Consider the following 23,984-nt stretch of genomic DNA (forward strand, 5'->3'; position numbering starts at 1 on the left):
ACTTTGTTACATTAAACAATATCACCACTCTTATATGCAGTTTAAAAGTGTACAAGAAAAATATAAATGCATTTCTTGATGCATCATGACGCCTCCCTCTCTAATGAATAGTGGGACGTTATATATTTGGATTTTTAAGCTATTGGGAAAGGTAATTCCGTACGTAAGGGGACAGTCATTAGTAAAATGCTCATTAATGTCCATACACTACAAGTTGGACATATATCTCGCTGTTTTGGCGCCAAAATTAAAACTGTTACATTAACCCAAGCAATGATTTGACATATGTAAGGTAAATCAGGGCTCATTCCATCCCTATAGTATTCAATCCCAGAGTAGCACGGTGCTGAATTTACAACTTTTTGGTGCAAAAAGTTTAAATATTAGAACACATATTACATCTTTCAGACTTAAAGTTACCTATACATTATCTGTAAGTCAAATAGCGACCTAAAAAAACAAAATAGTGATATCTGAATACATATAAACTTTTCAGCATAATCTATTTTCAAGACAGAAGTGATCATTATATTATTACAACACTCATCAAATTTAGCACTGGCCAGTGGCCCATGGCCAGTGAAAATTAGTTCGGGCCAGTGAAAATTTTAAGAAAATTTAGTTAAATAATATATAGTAGAATAAATTCAAAACTGGAATTCGGGCTCTTAAATTCATTGACTGATAGAAGACTTGTCATTTGAATATAAGTCAATATGTATAACTGTATGTTAGAGCACACAATTTCTTACATTCATAACAAAACAATATTATTCTTGTCCCTTTGAAAATAAATAAAGTTCTTTTCATGCTTGTCCACCATACTTCAATTTACCATTCATAGAACAATTTTTGAAATAAATGCACACATCACATGTAACTCATAAATTTTGGTGATAGAATATTTTACATCAGTCTCTAAGTATAGTTAAATTAAATATTGTTTTTCACAGATATATCTATCCTATACATGTACATCATAATACTGCTCTATAAATATAATAAATAAATTTCTTGTTATCTTTGTCCTTTCTGCTCCACCATATTTTATAATACCACAGTACGATAATTTAAAAATATATACACATATCACTTATTGTTTATTACATGGAAAATTTATGTCTATGATATAAGTGACTGGAAAATTTATGTCCATCACACAGAGGTGACTGGAAAATTTATGTCAACAACACATAAATGACTGGAAAATTTATGTCAATCACACATAATTGACTGTAAAATTTATGTCAATTACACATAAGAGACTGGAAAATTTATGTCAGTCAAACATGCGATAGTGACAGTTTATGTCAATCATACTCGTGACTGCTTTCTCGTAGTTTTGGTCCTGTACTTTCGTCGCGGTTACCTTGATTCACCTTCTTTAATGTGTCCAAAGATGCCGATTTTCCGATTATTCTGAAATAAATCAAGATAATTACATGTATAGTCATCATCATGTCCAGTTATCATTAAGTTAAGATGCATTATCATGGATAATTCCAGGGTTTGTATTTCAATCTAAAATCAATATTTAAGCTATTTATACACAACACTAAGTACATGTATCTTAGATGGTTTGTCCATCTTTGTATCTGTCTGTAGTGAACAAAAACATGAACTATAAACTTAAGCAATGTACGCATCACATCCAGTAAGTCAAAAATAGAATAAAATTGAGCTATCACTGAAGGTGATTAATAACCCAACCAGCAACTTTGACTTTTTGAAAAATAAGTGGTCTGAAAAAAAAACTTTTACTATAGTAATTGAAGTATCAACTGTGTACAAAGAATTATATTTCAATTAATTGCAATCTAAACGGGATCTTCATTAAAAAAAAAACTTGCTATAAATCAAGTTTAATTCTAAAAACACTTGCTATAAATCAAGTTTAATTACAATATCTCATTCCTTACTCTTGTTACTGTCTGAAAACCATTTTTCTATTTTTAGTTACAGTGACCTTGACCCCACGGGGTCTAAATGCAATACCAACTTGACTCTTCATATAAGTTTGCTATGCACCAAGTTTGATTACAATATCTCATTCCTAACTCTAGTTATTGTCCGGAAACCATTTTTCTATTTTTAGTAACAGTGACCTTGACCCCAGGAGTCCAAATGCAATACCTACTAGGTTTTCTACATAAGGATGCTATATACCAAGTTTGATTACAATAACTCATGCCAAACTCTAGTTATCGTCTAGAAACCAGGATGTGAACCGATTGACGGACGGACCAACCGAACAACCAACAATCTGGTCCCTATGTATCCCCCCTAAACATTGTTTGTGGGGATACAAATTAGTATAAAATATTTGTTATTTACACTTCATCCATCTCCATTTCCTCATCCTCTTCCTCTGTCGGGACCCGCAGGTACGGATTGTAAGCGGCAGGTTTAAACTTATAACCCGTTATTATGAAAAACATGATTGTTGCCAGCTCCCGGAATAATTCATTCAACCATTCGTATTGGAATATCACAGTCACCTATAATGAGACATAAAACAATTTTGATTATAGATAAATGCAACCCTCTAAAATCAGAGCTACTACTTAGTCTGTCTATGAATAATTTGACATTAACAGTTTAAGTTTATTACTTTATTATTATTTTTTTTGTCATTTTATGTACCAAAGTTGCTCTATGTAAGAATATAAAATTCAGCATTTTAACACCTTTATGACCTAAGTAGAGCTCTCTTTAAGATTGGCTCAAACATCTTTGCTCCAACATATCAAAGATTTTTATCAGTTACAATCAAACCCGAGTTAAAGACCATCTCTGAATAAATAACACGCTCTAAATAAATACACTTTTTTCATTTGTTCATAAATCAGAACAAAGTAACCCTCAAATAAGGACCACTTGTATAAAAGGACCATTTTGAGTGGCCTTTGGTCACAGGTTTGGCGATATATCATTCTTATATTTTATATTCATAAATTTACACATACAATTATAATGAAATTATACAAAACATAGAAAACACCTACCTTTAATAAATACACAATAATTCTTGTGAAATATATATAACAGATAGATAAGATAAAGTACCATTTCATTTTATTTATTTATTTATTTTTAATCTTTATTTTTTTTTTTTTTTTTTTTTTTTGTCTTATATTTATTAAATTCAAGATGAACAATAGAAAATAGCTTTTTGATTTTCAATCAAACATACTTAAACTAAACTATGGGAAATAACTTGCTTATTTTCAATGAAATAAAAAGGAACATTACTACTGATTTTAATTGCAATGAACTCCAGTTGAAAAAAAGGGGAAATAAATGAAAACTCAGGATATTTGTTTTGAGGGTAATGAAATGTAACGTTGAATATAGGTTCAAAATTCTAAGCTGATATAATAATTCGAGGATCTTAAAACTCTCATATTATATACTAAGTGCATGTATCTAATTACATGTAGTATTAAATTTCAATCTTGAGTTTGTAATGTTTTTATTTATAATAAAAGCATTCAATTTGCTAATAAATAATTATTTTTCTTACATATTTAGAATTTTTTTATCAAATATACCTAATGAAAGCTTATCAAACTAGAAATGTGACATCATGCCACGGATGCCCCTGCATGCAACCAAAATTTCAGATGTTATAATATTTAGTTCCAAATTTGTTTGCATGAATTATCTTTTTCATTTTAAGTTCAAAGCCCTTAAAACTATTCAATGTTAACACAAACCATTTCTTTACAAAGTTCAAGGCACTGAAACTATTCAGTGTTAACCTTTTGTAAATTACATATGATGCATATTTGTAGCCAAAATAATGGGTACATACAGTTCCACAAAAGTACGAGTGCTGAAATTGAAAATTCAAAATTTTTCCAACATTCAAGAAAAATAACTTTGTCAAAAATCATTTAACTACGACCAAATTCAAACTTGAACTGCATATTCCTTAGATGTATCTATATGTCAAATTTGAGTTGAATGTGCACAACCATTGGGGAGATAATGAACGGAAACTTAAAAATTTTCAAAGTTCAAGAGGGATAACTCTGTCAGCTATCATCCAACGAAGACCAAATTCGAACTTGACCGATGCATTCTTATGACATATCCATATCTGTAATTTGTTGTTGAATATGTACAACTGTTAGGGAGATAATGAATGAGAACTAAAATTTCCTTTTTTCAAAGTTAAAAGGGCATAACTCTGCCAAAAATCATCAAACCATGACCAAATTTGAACTTGACCTGCGCATTCCTTTGATATATCCATATGTCAAGTTTGAGTTGAATGTGTAATACCGTTGGGGAGATAATGAACGGAAACTGAAAATTTCATATCATTTTCAAAGAAAAGGGGCATAACTCTTTTAAAAATCATCGAACCATGACCAAATTCGTAGTTGACCTGCGCATTCCTCTGACATATCCATATGTCAAGTTTGAGTTGAATGTGTAACACCGTTGGGGAGATAATGAACGGAAACTGAAAATTTCATATTATTTTCAAAGTAAAGGGGGTATAACTCTGCATAAAATCATAGAACCATTTCCAAATTAAAACTTGACCTGTATTTTTTCATGACATATCCATTTGTCAAGTCTGAGTTGAATGTGTAATACCGTTAAAGAGATAATGAACGGAAAAGGGGCGTTACTCTGCCAAAAATCATCGAACCATGACCAAAATGTAACTTAACCTGCGCATTACTTTGACATATCCATATGTCAAGTTTGAGTTGAATGTGTAATACCATTAAGGAGATAATGAACGGAAGCTGATGATGACGGAATGACAGAATGACGGAATGACGGAACAGGGTAACACTATATGCCTCAGACATTATATGGCGGGGCATAAAAACAACTTGTACGGTCACTTTTTTTCCCAAAGTTTGGACATTTCAATGAAAGTTGCATCAATTAAAATCAAATCTGAAAATTGACCAGAGACAACAAATCGTGATGAGAACATTTGAATATAAGGACTCCAGATGACATCCCTAATATTTTTTCAATGTAGATCTGTTTTGAAAATAAATGATATAATTGAATAAAATCTTATCTATCACTTATACCAGTTCTGTACTGTTTGACTTTCGATAGGTTTGATTGTTTTTGCAACTGTACGTAAGTTATTCCTGCTAGAGGAATTATCATTTAATAACACCAGTACTGGTTATTCTAGGAAGTAAAGTAAGCAATTATTTCATTTTGCTTATTTATGTTCTACAGAAAGAATAGCAGTATTTTAGTGATACTATCTGAAAGTTAAGAGAAAGAAAACCTTGGAAGGTATCAAAGCTTAAGAGCTGCAGCATAATATATCTGACCACTGTATGATTTAAAATAATCCTGCTACCACACTGTGTTTGTAAAATATATGAATCCCAAGCCAGTCTGGTTGTAAAAGTGAACACTATATGAGATTCGAGGGAGCCCGGTTGCCATGCACATTATATGATGATCAAGCCAGTCTGGTTGCCATGCACAATATATGAGAATAAAATCAGTCTGGTTGCCATGCACGTTATCTGAAAATCAAGCCAGTCTTGTTGCCATGTACATTATATGAGAATCAAATCAGTCTGGTTACCATGCACATTATAAGAATATCAATCCAGTCTGGTTGCTATGCACATTATATGAGAATCAAGCCAGTCTGGTTGCCATGCAAACTATATGAGAATCAAGCCAGTCTGGTTGCTATGCCCATTATATGAGAATCAAGCCAGTCTGGTTGTCATGCACATATTATGAGAATAAAGCCAGTCTGGTTGTCATGCGCATTATATGAGAATAAAGCCAGTCTGGTTGTCATGCTCATTATATGAGAATAAAGCCAGTCTGGTTGTCATGGCATTATATGAGAATCAAGCCAGTCTGGTTGCCATGCGCATTATATGAGAATAAAGCACGAAGATAATCAAGTTGGTTTAATTGCGACACTTTTTGCACACTTAATGAGAAGTAAACCTGTCAAGATCAGCAAAATGAGTCATTAATTGGGCATATCATGTAAATAATGTATTATATTGTAAGTAATTTTGCTTTTCTTAAAGTCTATGTACATTTCCTCAAGGTTGATTTACCTGAAAAACCAGCCCATCTTGAGTCATGTAGCTTTAAAATTTTCTGCATGAGACTGTAAAACCAAGTAACCCTTATGATGAAACAAATTTCTTTACCTTTGGTCTTAAGTTGAATAAAATTGTAAAAGTCAAATAGAAAAAAATATATATCTAAGTTCTTTGACTTGTGTTTTGTGAAAAAAACATCTTTTTATAAAATAATATAAATCTATATAAGACAGAGACCAATTTTAACTCTAGACAGACCAAATCAAGAAACTTGTTTTATGATTTTTATCTCTATATTAATCCTTATGATGATATGTGACATCCAAGGTCCAGGCAGTTTAAAAGTCTAAATAAATCAAGTCTCACCATGGCAGGGCCAACAGGTAGCCCCAAACTCTGCAAATCGTCTCATTGTGGTAAACATTTCTGCCCGCTAGTTTTAATTTCCTTCTATCGGTTCAAAAGATTCAGACCAGCCATGAAAACTGCTAATAGACTGATGAACAATCAGGTGCATAATATAATACCCAAAGCTTTTTTTCAGTAAGTGTCCATTGTTCAAAAGAAAAAGCTATACGAAAAATGTGATCAAAAGGTTTTTATTGTCAATTAGACACAAAAAATTTTAAAATGTTTAATGTAGATTTAGGATGTACAAATGATGGTTGAATATTAACAATCAATACAATTGAATATGTAAAAAGAGAATGATGATAGCCCTTGCTCACCTGAGATACATTGCTAGAAAAGGTCATAATTCTTCAATGCAAAATTTAGTAGTTAGGTCACTTTAGGTTGTCATTTTTAATTAAAGCTGCATAATTTATCAAAACATTTCAACATGGCTGCTAGGAAATACTACATACTAAATATCTTAGCTCTTGGCATTGTTAATTACAGGGATTTTTTTGGCTCATTTTATAGCCGTTATTGGGTCATATTCCCAATAGAAAATAGTATATTATTTTCCCAATCCACAGGAAAAAATTCCCAATTGAAAGTTAAAAAATAAAAATATTGAATAAAAATTCAAAAAATCTTTTGAAAATAAAGGCTTCTTCACTGTAATAGTGCTTAAATGTTTGAAGATGCCATCATAGACAGTAGTTGTCTGCATCCATTTAATCACTGTAAAAATTCAGTCATGCATTTTTTCTCAATTTTGAACAAAACATCGCTGAAATTCCCAATTCCATGGATATGGGTCGTATTCCCAAAATCTTGGAAAAAATCCCTGAATTCTAAGCTCTTGGCATTGTTATTTCCCACTAGAAAGCTTATATTTGTTTAACTATGTAACTCTATAATTGTATACATGTATATTTAATGACCTGAAGCTGGAGGATATGATATATGCCACTTCTGTAAAGGTTAACATAGCAATGCTACATTACAAAAATAAAAGTCATGGACATTAAAGTTCTATATAATGAAGACTTTAAAGTGTTTTCTAATACAAGTATAAATCAGCTTATTAACTCGAGGGATGGCCAGAATTTTGACCACAAGGAATTATAGGTTATAATCTAAATAGAGAGCAATAAAGGGATACTACTGTCTTGACCTCAGATGACCACAAGCTTATGTTACAGGCCATTTGTCGTAGTTCTGGACATTGAAGGTTTTTAAATTTATTGACTTGATAATGCATCAGACAAAAAAACATTTATTTAACTTATACAGGGGGAACCCAAGAATAATTCCTGTGAAGTTTCGTCAAAATCTACCGAGTGGTTCTAGAGGAGATACAAATTAGGTAAACATACAACGGACAAACTTCCATCACAAAAGTTCACCTCTAAACACAAACCTGTGAGCACTTTGTGCTCAGGCTCATGTGAACTAAAATATACGTAGGTGAATCAAATAATGATAGTTTAAAAAAAAAAAAATAATAAAAAGAAATAGAGGATATTGAATGAGTGTAAGTTCAATACTGAATTTATTGCACGAGTTGAATAAAATTATATTTTGCGAGCCTCTGGCGAGCATAATATTTTCTTATTCAACGAGTGCAATAAATTCAGTATTGAACTTACACGAATTTAATTTTCTATTTATCACATACCCAAAATAAAAACCGGTTTAAGTGAAATAAGAGTCATTTTTCATTGACACCCTATAGTATAACGCTAACATTTAGCGCGTCTTTACATATGTTTGTATAACGCTAATGACGTCACGTCAAAATATATGCACGGCCATGCAATATCAGATTTACGGAGTCGCAAAATCGGCATGAGTGTGTGATAAATATACATAGTGAATAAATCAAACCATGTACATCAATAATATATCTAAAAACTCAGATCACACAGAAGTCCAACAATTACAATTATACACAATTCCAACAGTAAGGATTCTACTGAAATTCAACATTTTAAATTATCAAAAATCCATCAGCTTAGATAATACAAAATCCAAAAATTAACATGATACACAAATCTAATAAATAAGCTTGTACACTAATAAAAAAAAATAAGGCTATACACAAATCGGTCATGGCAAAGTGGTTAATGTGTAGGAGTAGTAATCTAATGATCGCTAGCCGCATTGGTTCAAACCCTATCAGGGTCAAGTCCTTGTTTCCTTTAGCAAGAAAATCTGGATTATTTAATACTTCACCATAATATTGATGAATGGGCGCATGGATATTGGAAGTATAAACATGGATGATCACAATTAATGATTTAATTGAAAAAGTAGACCCGCTGATACATTTTTGCCCTACATTAATGCTATGTGACCTGATACTGATGTCTCAATGCCTGAAGTACTATATTGTTCTGTTTTTTAAATTTAATGTTTAATGTAGCCTTTATCATTCAATGTAACTATCAAAATATTAATTGAGGTGTCAGTCATGTGAATCTTCTTTCGTAGAAAAATAGATTTAATTATTATTATTATGACACTTTTTATTTCATTTTCTATCAAACAGTTTAGAAATAATGTAATTTCCCAAACAAAATGAGACTTCATAACCTCCGAAATTCCGCCCGCTGTTACGGTGCATTTTATGGAATGGCATGTACATGTCACACTGTATGTTCCATAACAACCACCGCATGAACACAATGTAGCTTATACCCTATACAGATTTTTAAATCAAATAATAAAAAATTTACACAAAATGGACATTAATGAAGATGAATACACAAATTAATGAATACACAAATTAAATACAGATAAAACATGAAAAACAATGCAATTTTGAGATAAATCTGACAACATAAGATCTGACAATAAAAGAGACAATGTAAATGAAGTGTTTCTATACACATGAAGAAACCTTGATAATGAATGAAAGAGTATAGATTATATATGAACAAATCAATCTTCAATGGAATGAATCATGTAATGTACATCATGAAAAATACAAACTATGGAGGAGGAAACAATTGGGAGTAAACCATAACAAAATCTGTCTAATCAAAATGATAACCAACTCAATAAATATTTGTAAAAAAATCTTACAGAATAAAACAATTGAAACTGTCATCTAGACAAATTCCTAAACATGAGATCTTCGAAACCTTTACTATACACACTCAAATACCATTAAACTTTGCATTATCTTGAAATATGTTTACAGAAACATTTAAACCAAAAACATGTGGGAAAGTGTGTGTGTGTGGGGGGGGGGGTGAAGAGTCATCAAATTTGTTTTCTATTATTATCATCTGGTCTTTATGTCTATATGAAATTCTAAACATACGCCTATAAATTTTATCTCTGGATTTTTTGTGAGATTAACATGTATATATAAATTATAAAATTGATAAAATTAACAAAATTGTTCTTGGAATCACTTAATCAAGGTCCTAAAATCTTAAACATTACAGTTCAATATATAAATACATACATTTCGAAAGTAATTTGTCATCTTGCAGATATTTTAACTGTTTATACCTTAAGTACCAATGGTTGATCTTATAAAAGGGAGGTAACTGCCTTATTCTTCAGTACTTAAATATGGTTCTGTAGAGAAATGTTGCTTCACAAATTGTCCAGCCTATACGAACAAAGGGAAACAACTCAAATACACTACTGTGGAGTAAAATGCACAAAAATGACTTGGTTTGTTAAAAATGCATCATGATTTGAACAATCTATCTTACACCCCAATAATGATTGCACTTGACTTACAGGTCAATATTGTTTTGACACCATTTTCCAACAAATTGTTTTAATATTTTAAAGTTCATTAAAAACTAAAACACACTGCTAGTGTGGCCTTCCAACAAATGAATCAGAATTATGCCTGGCTCGTCTGGTAGTTTCACGTGGTTGGGGACGTAACAATTCTTGGATATGCTGAACTATCAAATCAATTGCAACTGAAACAAACAGGACAAAAAAATATATAATAGTGTACAAAGTCTGTGTAAATGTAGCGAAATTGAAATTTCAAATTGAAACTAGAAAATTAAACTACCAAACAGAATGGGTTTGTGGAAATGAAACAAAAACAATAAAGAAAACTCAGAACAGGGGACATAATTCAGTAAAATGAAACACAATGATTCTACGACTTAATAATGTCTTGGAAAGTTGCCAACATATACAATTTAAACTCATGTGTTAATTTCCAAGTGAAAACATTTAGTGTTTTATAATTTAAAACTCCACTGAGGTTTAAAAGCCTAAAAACATAACATTTGAATTCCTTACATAAATGAGCAGGGGCACTTTAAACAGAAATATATGCAAAGATAGTTAAGAAATATACTTTGAAATAAATTGAAAATCGTATTTTTATTTTTTTCTTAGCCCGATTTGAGTAAAAAGCGTTTAAACGCTTTTCATTTTGGGTCATTTTTTTACAATTTGAATAATTATTCTGGAAAAACAAAGTGCGCGAATGATCTGAAAGTTTGCACAAAGATTAGTGGTCTAAACCTACATCAAATGGTACATTTATCTGGAAAAAATATTTTCAGTCCCATCATGTCAAAATACCTCAGTGGAGTCCCTTTAAAAGTTTTTACATGATGATAAACATAATTTTTATCATAATGTACCTGTGTTGTCTGCACCACGTGGGATTATCACATCAGCATATTTTTTGGTCTGAAATGAGTAAAGATTATGTTTTGCTAAAGCATTTTCATGTCTACTAATTAGGTATATAATTTATATTAAAGGTTAAATGGTAATCAAAACTTATCCAGCAATAATCTTCCTTAGATCCAAGCCAGAGCTTAAAGGTCTTGGATAATGACATTTCAATTACAATTCTAATGGTATAATCATGTTAAGTTTCAAGTGATTACTTGCAAAAAACTGTAAGGATTGATCCTTCAGGCAAAACTTAAACCAAGAATGTTTAAAGTTCATTATTCCTATTGAGTTTCATTAAAAAGTATGCCGAGGGTTTTAGCTAAGGATTGATCATGTTCTGCGGCTTGAGGTATGCAGTCTCGAGACAAAACAATTTTAGACATTTTTTTACAAGGAAATGTAAAGTTTCATCAAAAAAAGCCAAGCCTTTGAAAAGTTATGGATAAAAAAGACATTTTTTCTCTATTTGTTAGCTTTGGCAAGGATCATTCCTGTAAAGTTTCATCAAAATCTGTCAAGCCTTAGAAATGTTGTTGATAATAAAGATATTTTTTGTCTATTTATCATCTTTGGCTTCCTTCTTTTGTAAAAGAGCGGTACAATTAAATTAAGCTTTTTTATATACAATAAAATGGAAATACTTATTGAGTTTCATAAAAACCTGCCAAATTCAATGTTTGTTAAACAAAACACAGGGAATTATGATAAAAAACTTATAGTATCGCATTCAATCACATTTTGCATTTCTTGATATAAATTGAAGGCACAAAGTACCATCTTTAGAAAGTGCAAACAAATTTAATAATGTTTAAATAATGTTGTTTTAGAGCACGTTAGATGTTTATCACATATTCTAATACGACCTGCATTTTTCCCTATTGAACATAGAAGAACCGACAGTGTGTATTATTATGCTATAAAGTCACTGTTTGACGTTCTATATTTTGACATGTGACGTAATCATTATACACGTGACATAACCACAAAAAATGTGACGCGTTGACAATAAGTACGGAAACAAATCAGGCGCAATTTAGCTTAATATCAGGTACGGCAGCATTTTTTTGTTGATGTCGTGTTAGAATCGAATATCCAAATCGGTGATTTTATTGCTTGATAAAATGACTGTATGTCGTTCGGATGCGCATCATTATATCACTCGGGCTACGCCCTTGTGATATACTTCCCCGCATCCGAACTCCAAATAGTGATGTTATTGAGCAATACAAGAGCGATCAGTAATCACATGTGTCGCCTCATGATGGCCAATTTCATGTTGGGACAAATTTTGTGACAGACAGACAGACAGACAGACGGACAGTGCACAACAAGACTTGGTACTGATCATTCCGGTAAAGTTTGGATAAAATTGCACCCGTAGGTTATGAGGAATAGTCCGGACAAGCTTTTGCGTATCTGGCAACACACAGAAAAAAATACCTTTTTATCAAAGGGCCATAACTCGGCCAAAAATCATTTCAACCGGAAAACCCGTGCAATATGCGCAAGGACTTGAGCTACAGATCAATCCTGTAAAGTTTCATTGAAATTGCATTAGTGGTATAAGAGAAGTAGTCTGGACAAACTTTAAAAATAAAAATTATTAAAGGGCCATAACTCTGACAAAAATCATTGAACCGGAAAATGCTGACAATATGCACAACTAGACTTGGTACTAATCATTCCTGTAAAGATTGGATGAAATTGCACCAGTAGTTTATGAGGAGTAATCCGGACAAGCTTTTTTGTATCTGGCAACGACAGAAAAAAACACCTTTTTGTCAAAGGGCCATAACTCGGCCAAAAATCATTCAACCGGAAAACCCGTGCAATATGCGCAAGGACTTGAGCTACAGATCAATCCTGTAAAGTTTCATTGAAATTGCATTAGTGGTATAAGAGAAGTAGTCCGGACAAACTTTAAAATTAAAAATTATTAAAGGGCCATAACTCTGACAAAAATCACTGAACCGGAAAATGCTGACAATATGCACAACTAGACTTGGTACTGATCATTCCTGTAAAGTTTGGATGAAATTGCACCAGTAGTTTATGAGCAGTAGTCCGGACAAGTTTTGTGACGGACGGACGGACAGACAGACAGACGGACAGACAGACGACGGAGAAGTGATCCCTATATGTCGCCACTACTCCGTAGAGGCGACACAAAAAACACATTTTGGGATATATTATTTCTTAAATAAACTTCTTTAGAAAGGGCAAACAACTATTGAAGTGGATGGGTCTACAATAGGCACATCTTCCATTAGTATTTCAAATTTGGAAAGAAAAAATATGGATGAATTATTTGGATTTTCTTATAAAATGCTGCTTGATATAATTGTTGATAAATTTCTAAGTGATTTAGAATGACCAAAAAAAAGTTATCGTGAAATTTGCCAATTTAGGAAAATATGCTAGCATTCAAGGTGTTACAATTGTTAAAATAAATCTTAACAAGCATTTGATAGTATTGCGGGCAATACAGTAGTCCCCTACCGGTCCCTCAAAAAGTTCTTTAATTGTCATACACTCCTGTATATTGCCATTTATAATGAATTTGAGGATGAAGTCTGTATTTGAAAATATCAACCACAAAACATAATAAAATAAGTTTGTCTATATCACAGTAATGTGTTAAGTTTCCATGCTTAGTAAGGAAATTATGTTTATACAACCTTGTCATATTATTTAAAGTAAATCCTATAAGGAATGAAGAAGTTGGAGTGAAAATACCAGTTTCTCGAAAAAAATCTAAGTTCAAGGGGGACATAATTCTGGAAATAGTCTTGCTAGAGTATTTAACCTTCTCAAAAATGTCGAGTGATAATAAGAAACATATATATGAAGTTTGAAGTAGATACATTAGGAAATAAAGAAGTTATTTAAAAAAGACAACATTTTTTCCCCTAAAAAATCTAAGTTCAAGGGAGGTAATACTGATATTTTTTGTGCTAGAGTTATAAGCCTTGTCACATATGATGTGGTTGATGACCAGAAACTTATATTTAAAGTTTGAAGTAAACACCTTAAGAAATAAAGAACATATAGTGAAAAAGCTGAAAAATTTAAATCAGAAATCTTGAAATTCAGGCTATTTGTTGCCATAGCAACCAGAATTTTCAACATAGGAAGAAAAGAAAAAGATGTGCATAATCTCCAGACTGCCATCTACCAATATTTCAAGTTTCATAAAATATTTTCAGTACTTTTTGAGTTATCACTGGATCCAGTTTATGTGCTAAATTTGCCATATTTTCAGACTATTTGTTGCCATAGCAACCAGAATTTTCAACATAGGAAGAAAAAAAAAAGACGTGCATAATCTCCATACTGCCATCTATCCATATATCAAGTTTCATAAAAATATTTTCAGTACTTTTTGCGTTATCGCGGGATCCAGTTTTGTGGACAGACGGACTGACGGACTGACAGACAGACAGACAGACGGACAGACAGACAGACGGACAGACAGACGGACAGACGGACGGAGGGTAAACCTAAAGTCCCCTCCGGTTAAACCGGTAGGGGACTAATAAATCTTACTTAAACTGTTCAGCTTTTTTTGTCAAAAATACAAGGACAGGCTAAAATGTTAAACTGATATCAATCAAAAATCCTGTTTTTATTTGCAAAACATGAATATATTCCGTAACGCTATTTCGCCTTACGAAAATTGAAATTGCGGTACTTTTTCTTTCAAATTGCTAACTTCTAGATTGGGAGTATTTTTTGGGATTGGGAGAAAAAATCATAATTTGGATGGGGAATGGGGCCCATATTCGGACCCGTGGGATAGGGGGAAAAAGACCTGACCTACATAATTATTCATTGTTTTACAGACCTTCCATTTAAAATCTTATTCACTCTATTAAATTAACAAAAAATTATTAAAAAGTAAAATAAGTATTTTGACTTTCATACAAAATCCTTTAACCTTTACCCGGCTGAAGTGGAAAGTGATTGAGATTGGTCTGCAGTCTGACCAGGCTCTATGCTGTTGGCTGGCCAGCTTCAAATTCTCAGCCTAATATCCCTTAAAATTGATAATGGACTGTTCCAAAATAGAAATCAGACAAGTCCATTTAAGAAATTCAGCAGTTTTAAGGTTAAACTGTACTTAATATTATTATATAATTAATATATTAATATGTTCTATTGAATGAATTAGTAATTTAAGACAGTAATTAAGATAAACATCATTTTTCCTAGTGGAGCATTACATATACATTGCCCATACTCACTGGAAGGCAAAACTCTTCAAAAGCAGGTTTAACAAGGTTTGTGTACTGATTCAAGGTCTGATCCAGATCTCTACATCTCTCTTTGGTGTCTCTTAAAACTACAACAAACAAAACACAATTTCATTAAGTACGTTATGGTCATGCATATACAAATTCAACAGAAATTATGTTCATTTATGTTTGACTTTTTACTTTAAAATTTTATATTCACCAAAATATAACCGAAATTCTATATTTAATAACCATTACAAAGATAAATACTTGGATTTAACAAGTAGAACAGCAGGGCGATTGGTTAATTGTAGCCCGATCATATAATTAAGGGACAAATGTGCCGTGTCATGACAAAACCAACGTAGTGCGTTTGCGACCAGCATGGATCCAGACCAGCCTGTGCATCCGCGCAGTCTGATCAGGATCCATGCTGTTCATTTACCAACTCTATTACAAGTAGAGAAACTGAAAGCAAACAGCATGGATCCTGATCAGACTGCGCGGATGCGCAGACTGGTCTGGATCCATGCTGGTCGCAAACGCACTATGTTTGTTTTGAATGAGTGGCTCTCAAAAATATTATTTGATCCTTCCAAGTTGTTATTTCTGATGGAAACTTTTACTTATACTAAACCACATACATCAGTAAAGAGTCAATTCAAGAGCAAGTTAATATTTCCTATGTAGTGATTACAGTGTATAAAAGCAATACTTTTGATACCTGTAGTCTTCAAATGATATAGTCTTAAAAAAGAATAACTTTAAAATGCATGTATGAAAGAAATATGCCAATATTTTCCCTTATGAGTGAATGGCACATGCATAAAATCATTGGTAAATGGTTCAGAATAATATTTTGTATCCTATTTAGAGATGCAGAATAATATTTTTCTTTTAAGATGTATGGATAATAGTCTTCTGTAAACTCTTTGCTTGCAATCAAACCATCAAGAATGGTAGAGCCTTTAATTTTCTCAGCAAAATAAGCTAGTAAGCATGTCAGAATATTTTCCATCAAGTCTGTTTTGCGTACTTAATGGATTTCAAGTCGCATAAGCACTGTTAAGGTCATACGGCGACCGTCAAGCTTTGCCGGCACAAGAAGACCTCATGTGTACCTTTTATTTCAAGCACAGCCTGGAAGATCAGTAAAACCGCATAGATTTGTACCTTAAAACTTCTGTTATCAAGTTTGAAAGCCTTCTCACATGAAATAAATCAAGGTCTTTTCCAAGTTTTGATAGCAAGGTGCAAGCCACTCAATTGTACCATCAAGTCTCATTTCTCTGACTTTAATTGCATATGCTTGAACATCTTATATCTAGCATTTTTGCAACTTTCACTCAAATGCATTATATATACAGTAAGTTTGACTTTTTTACACTTAAAACAAAATAAAAAGTAGGCAAGTGATTTGTCCAAGGGAGTTAAGATGAATAAAATATTAACACAAATGCATACAGGCATTTGTCTGTCTATTACATATTAGTTTTACCAATCTGTTAATGGAATATTTACCTCTTCTACTTAGCCTGGTATCTGGATCCGTATCGACGAACAATTTCATGTGAAACATGTTCCGTAACTCTGGCCAATAAAATACCAAAATCCCTTCAAACAGGACCACATCGGCCGGATAAATGGCAAGATTCGAACTTTTCCTACAGAACAAAATCAATGCTAATAAAGCTGAATGTTGATATAATGTCTAATTCAATATCATTAATAAATTTAGATTGTATCATATAACAAAACACTTTCGAGTAAAATTGTAAATGCTGATTTAAAACCATCATTCCAGGATTTGAATGCAGTCTTATAAGAATTATTACCAAAGATACATTTTTTTCAGCCTGAGAAAAAGTTTCTATGGAAAAAGTAAAACTTTTGCTGGCTTAAATTTAATTAATTAAATCATCAATATATTAGATTATCTAGAAAGTTAAACAAACTTTCTTTAAAGCCCAGTTTTGAAATTAATATTTTCCCAGTAGGTATCCAATATGTGAACTTCTTCCATGTGGGAAACAGTGGTCTTTTATGAGGGGTAATTTTGAAAATGAAAGTACATGTATAATATACCGTTGGAAACATTATTGTTTCTCATTCTAACCAATAGTCTGTTTTTGCCGATGTGTGTGATTGCCTAGATTAATTTATGTAAAGCACACATGACCAAGAAATAAATCTACAAGGCTTCAATTTGTTCAGGTTTAAAGAAGTACCTGTAAAGTTTTCAAGATTTTAGATATACACCAAAATGTGTAAAAAAATCACTGTGCTGAAGCTGCAAAGAAAACCCTTAATATTCAAAGTGTTCCACAAGAGTGAATGATACCAGTACATAACAAACAGACTACCTGGCACCAGTATATTATCATACATGAAACAGGGTGTGCTTACCTGGAATTCGTGACATAATCATATGATGGTATTTCCACTGTTTTCCCTTGCACAATTTTTGACATTGTTTCAAACATAAAGTCATAATCATAGGCCTCTGAAATATAGAAAAAAATATCAATCAAGGACTTTTTTGCCCCCTAACTTAAGAATGATCATATAAATCACCTATTTCCCCCTTTAATTCAAATTCAACTTTTCTTCAACCTATGCAAAAATACTGCATTGTTTTTCTCAAAATTTAAGTTTAAGTCTACCTGTGAAGTGTATAATGCTATACATAACCTGCCTGAAAAACATTGTGTATATGTATGTATTCTATGCTAAATGAAGGTCCATCCGCCCTTTAAGGCACAAAAAGCAGGTACAATCCCCAGACATGTCACCAGTCATGAAGCACAAAGTGGCGATGATTTAACTCCATGCAATTTCCAGAGTATCAGCCAAAGATATGATTTTTGGGCCAAAAGTCGGTCACCATAAGGCGGCTAATAAGAACCTAAATGTATAGTATTAGCCCAAGACAATATGAAAAGGATTAGGTAGTCTTGGAAAGAGCTGTTATGCAAGCAAAGGGCCTGCCTTTCAAGCTGCCAAACTGTGCTAGGGGCTCAAGTGCCCTAGCACACTTTTCTAGTTATCCCTGCCACATTTTAGGACTACTACCCTCAGCTTTAGACAGAACATCAGCAGCTAACTTCTTACAAACTTAAGTTATGCTGCCTTAAACCTAGCCCAGAGCATGCAAACTTGCAGTCATTCATGTTGCAGTGGATCTTAAATTATCTGCTGATGCCCTGTGCCTTCTCAATGATATGCACTCACAAAGAGGAAAAGAGAAGAACCACTGTGAATGATAGAAATCATGCTTAAAATAGCAGCACAGGGATCGAAAATTCCACTCGTCTGCTCGTATTTACAAGTAGACATCAATGCAGGACGAGCACAAAATTGTTGTATGCTTGTTCCGCAGGAAAAGCAATAATTTGCTGATGTAATAGAAAGCTAGAATTCTCTAAATCAGTGTGTTTACATTAAAACGATGGAACACCCGAATCAAAGCTTGTGTTTTAGGTTATTTATAATTTGCACACTTTATAAAGCTCTAAAAGCATTGTCAATTGGATACCGTTGTGACTGGAATGTGCCAGACAATCCTTTTAAAAGTGTGCTAATCTAACACACAAGCTTTATTTCCTGTTCCATTGCAATAGCAAAGTTTATCTCGAAAATCAAATCAAAATCGGACGAGTAGCAAAGCATGCTCGACAAGTAGAAATTTGAAGCCACTCCTCCTGCAGGACGAGTGGCTCTGAAAAGAATTTTCCATCCCTGCAGCATATTTTGTTCCAGAACCTTACAATTCTCATTATGTACAGTAACAGTATTCATGTTTGTTATCCAGAGCAATTTTTTGGTTCAATGGAAACAACACAATTTTACTATTTTTAAGTAAGTAAACATACATTGTAAATGAGATTTTGGCATGGCTGCACCAAGACAGAAATTGATATCCAATTTTCACGTATGTTACACAGTTTGGTTTTTTTAATTAATCAATTTGTCACACTGTGACTAAATATAAATACAATTAATTCTTCCATTTGTGCATTAATTACTCTCAAATAAAATATTTTCGTATAAAATGGAAGATTACATACTTGTAATTGTCAAAAACTCTTGTGCAAACTCCCTTATAGATAACATGTGACCCTAGCAGAAGTTATATCGACATATTTAGATAACTGATATTCAGTGATCTTGATCACCCTTATCAGTGAAAATTTTATTTCTTTACATGACAACTAAATTACTAATCCATCCATACAGTTATAAGTATGACAGAAAGCCCATAAAATGTTCACAGAATAATCAAACATGCTTTTGTTATTAAAACTTACCTGGATGGTCAAAATTAAACTGTCCTTTAGCTGCCTGTTCTTTTTCAGCATCATTTAATACTTTGTAAAATGAGTCTTGTCCAATAATAGCAACTTGACGCTGTCTCCTATCAACATCTGTTTGTCCTAACTGTTGCATAATCTTCTCACATACTGTTGACTGTAAACAAAAGACCTAATTAATATGATAATATATATGCCCATACATATATCAAAGCATAAAACCTTCACTGACATTAAAATACCTTATAAACTGCAATTCGTGAATACCACATACCGTAAAATTCCTATTAAATGCCCCCGGGGGCTAAACATTTTCCAAAAGGGGGGCTATTATTACAACACAGTTTTTCCTAACTCCAAAAATCACTGTAAATACATTTAGTGTTAGCAAGTGTTGGTAATAACATTAAAAAGTGTTAAGGTTTTAAAGTTCATATTATACAATGTCATATTGTTGTTTACTATAAAATAAAATGGATTCTTAAAGATTTGAATGAAAATATGGATTTAATTATGAGTTCAGCACTGATGAGTAGATTGTTTTCCTTATCAAAAGGCCTGGGGGCCTTTATTAGGGGAGGGGCGTTTATTAGGAATTTTACGGTATTACCAATATTTGAAACACAAGACACACTAAGTTCATATAAACCTTAGCATCTACATTGTAGTTTAGATAAAAATTATTTTAATACTTAAATCAGGTAGTGAGATTACAATAGCATTAAGGTACACAATAAATGCCAGATATATATTTGTCACAGGGTGAGAAAAATGTGCAGCCTGACCGAAACTCGAACCCGGGACCCTCGGAATACCATACCGCGGCTCTACCGACTGAGCTAAATGTATCCGGCCGCTTACACATCTTCTCCCCTAAATAGTGTACAGTTCTGAACCGTGAGATATGGTTCTGCGAGCAGGAATGAGAAAATATGCATTAGCTCAGTCTGTAGATCTGCAAAACAATAATCCAAAGTCTGCAGATCAGAGTCCTGATCATTATTCATCATTGGCAAGAAAAGGTGCCGAATGCCTGACCTGGATTAGACCCCTACATGTATGTATTTTTCAGGAGTAAAACTTGTCTTGTATATAATAAACTAAAAATGGAATGAACCTTGTATTACTCCTGGTTTCATTCCCGGTGTCTATTCCTGGATGTAGCTTTTTTTCTCCATGACATTTGGGGCCAGACAGCCTAATAGTATATACATTAGCTGTCAAGTCAGCTATATCCGGGGTCTAAACCAGGAGTATATATAAGGTTCATTCCGTTTTCTTTAGTGTATTACAATGTATATACAAGTTTAACTTCTGAAATATACATAGGGGTCTTATCCAGGAGATTGCCGTCAAGCCAAAGATAAGTGGCATTTGTTCCCATAACCGATTTAAATGAGAACAAATTTAATTACTGTTGGAACATGACACACAGTAAAGAATGATCAATTTGGGCAAAAATGTTTCATTTGCCAGTTACAAATAGTACAATGTTTTCATTCAGCAATTTCATTTGTAACTCTGCTGAGGTCCCTTGTTCAAGTCCTGATCTGACTTGCACTTACTTTTAAGTCTATGTAGACATCTTTTAAAATTCTTTATTTGATCCGAAAATGCCATGTCCGAAATACACGACACTTGAGATTAAAACCTGCTTATTTATTAATTCGATGCGCAAATTCAAAACAAAAGATCGCACATTTACCTTTCCTGATGCGGTACCACCTGCCACGCCAATGACAAACGGTCTTGGAACGCGATCTACACCGTTCCCTCGATGTCCTAAATCGCGCACGGCTGCCATGTTTATACTTTTTTCCAGCCTAATTGGTAAATATTGTAATGCAGTGAGGTCAAGGTTAAAGAAAAATATAATTTGTCCTACATTATCTGGAAGATACACTATACCCAAAAAAATAGATAATAAGAAATAATGCAAAAAAGTATGGTTAAAACTGGAATCAGATCAAATTTAATAGAATGAAGAAACTTTATTTTTACGGCACGTGCGTATATGAAACAAGACACTAAAACTTAAGGAAGAACACCACTATTGCAATTCATATAAAAATGCGACATTTGACCTCTAATTCTATCGAGGCGTGGTACAGAACTTATATACATGTATATACTTGTGTATAGTGGGTAATTGTGGAAATTTTGTTGTTCAAAGCTGGCATGATCCTTCAGCTATGTGAAAATATCTAGATATTTTAAAATGTGTGATCCCCCGGAAGCATTAATCACAACAAAATTACATGAAAATTGCAGACTCGGTTCGATTAAGTCTGTAAATGATCGAGGGATAAAACCATTAATGGTAAGGTGCAACTCTCGTGGCCCCTAGCACCGGCTAGAGCGGTACTTAATTTTCAACACTTAAAAATGTTGGAAGCACCAGAAAAATATAAAAACACAGAAGTGAAGTATGGGGCAACATTTTACAGCTGCCACACAGCACTTGACCTGCTGTTGTGAAGTATAAATATCTGGATAAAATGTGATCCCTTTATCGGAAACTTTAATCACAATAGAATAACATGAAAATTGCAGACTCCGTTTGATTGAATCTGTAAGTCAAATTTTCTGGGAAGAATTAATACCAGTTAAAATAAATCTGAACACATTTGTTTAAAAAGAACTCAGATGAAATAATTATGGTGTATAATGTAAATTCTATGACATTATTAAAAATAATTTGATCTTATTCTCAATAAAATACACAATTTAAAAAAAAACTTCCTCGATCCTTGTTTGCGTGTGATCTTAAGATTTATTTTTTCATTATTTGAGTTGATATTTTTAAGGCCAATTCAACGATCCAAACTTGATAAAATCACGGACTTTAATTATAGTCCATGATAAAATAATAAAATACATGAAAACTTATTTCCTAGTTTTACATGTATATTATGGTGTACAATGTAAATTCTATGACATTATTAAAAATAATTTGATCTTATTCTCAATAAAATACACAATTTTAAAAAAAAAACTTCCTCGATCCTTGTTTGCGTGTGATCTTAAGATTTATTTTTTCATTATTTGAGTTGATATTTTTTAAGGCCAATTCAACAATCCAAACTTGATAAAATCACGGACTTTAATTATAGTCCATGATAAAATACATGAAAACTTATTTCCGAGTTTTACATGTATATTAATTGCAGTGAACGGCAACTCCAACTGAATGCTGATTCGAAATTCTTTGTAAATCTAGATTCTTTCTTTATTATAAACTGCGAGAAAATAAAAAAATTAATTCTTTTCTAATTACAGGCCAGAGTTTGATACAAAAGAAAATTTAAATATTAGCTTTTTAGGAGAAATATACCTATTTTGGACAAGTCTTTATTTGGCTGCTAAATACTTTAATGATTTATACCACATATTAGCAATATTTGAAACACACTTGACATGACAAGTTTAAATTAAATCTCAAATATATGCTTTTGCAATGTGGTTATGATTTTGGTCAGGCGATCTAACGACCAGCAACAAAAATAATTATAATTATATAATCGACTTTTTTTGTCTGCTTAATGGCTAGAAGTTAAATCTGAACGTTGACATTGGAAAATCATTGGTACAAAGATACATTTTTCGGACCTTAATTAAAACGCCGTTTCCACGCCTTATTTATTACGAAAATTAAGTTTTTAAATCTGTTTTAAAAGTCACATGCAGTGAGTATGATATATCATTGGTAGGCTGGTAGCCTCTTGATGTTATTTTGCCTCTAGATACACCCCGCCAAACCAAGGGAGGTAAATCAAGTGTTGAAGTTTGCGATTTGTAAACATACTATCTAGGTAAGTTGGATATTTTACTTAATGTCATTTCTGCAGAAGTTCAGATAAAGAGTTATTTGTCAGTAACTATCTATTCTAATCATCTTTCTTTCCTTGTCAGTTAATTAATTATAATTAGTTGTCACAGTTGTTGCAGATTTAATGGGCACATTTTTTGAACACCTAAGCACTGTATACACATGTATATATATAATATATATATCTGCTGTACACAGTACGGGGATCATGATCTTTGTTCTACCCTTTTCTTCCAAGAATAAAAACTGTTATACTGATACGTGTTCATTGTATTTTGAAAGACCGCGTGGTCTGGGGAGTTTTATGCAGGTTCATATTTTAAACTAGGTCAGAGAGATAAAGATGTCACACATGTATATAATTATAGTATTTTATACTGTATACATACCGATGCGCCAGGGGCGGAAATGTTATGTTTCCTGTAGTTTTGCGCTTCCTAATTAACCTGTCTGAACCTTCAGTTCTAAATAGGAAATAATC

General features: G+C 32.6%; 1 protein-coding gene across 2 annotated transcripts; it reads right to left on the reverse strand.

Moving 5' to 3' along the window:
- Positions 1–6,650: 6,650 nt before the first annotated feature.
- On the reverse strand, positions 6,651–21,702 carry LOC132716971 (uridine-cytidine kinase 2-like). 2 transcript variants are annotated; one of them, XM_060700318.1, is made up of 7 exons: positions 21,380–21,702; positions 19,672–19,846; positions 17,771–17,867; positions 16,886–17,028; positions 15,374–15,471; positions 11,090–11,138; positions 6,651–10,405 (listed from the first exon to the last, which is right to left on the reverse strand). In XM_060700318.1, the coding sequence occupies exons 1-7, from the start codon at positions 21,476–21,478 to the stop codon at positions 10,293–10,295; spliced, it is 774 nt and encodes a 257-aa protein (XP_060556301.1). In that variant the 5' UTR covers positions 21,479–21,702; the 3' UTR covers positions 6,651–10,292. The 2 variants fall into 2 exon arrangements, with proteins under 2 accessions (XP_060556301.1, XP_060556309.1); XM_060700326.1 differs by having other exon boundaries at positions 19,672–19,831; positions 21,380–21,697.
- Positions 21,703–23,984: the final 2,282 nt, after the last annotated feature.

Source organism: Ruditapes philippinarum, unplaced genomic scaffold, assembly GCF_026571515.1.
Source record: "Ruditapes philippinarum isolate M1 unplaced genomic scaffold, ASM2657151v2 ctg594_1_1_1_1, whole genome shotgun sequence".
Classification (NCBI taxonomy): Eukaryota; Metazoa; Mollusca; class Bivalvia; order Venerida; family Veneridae; genus Ruditapes; species Ruditapes philippinarum.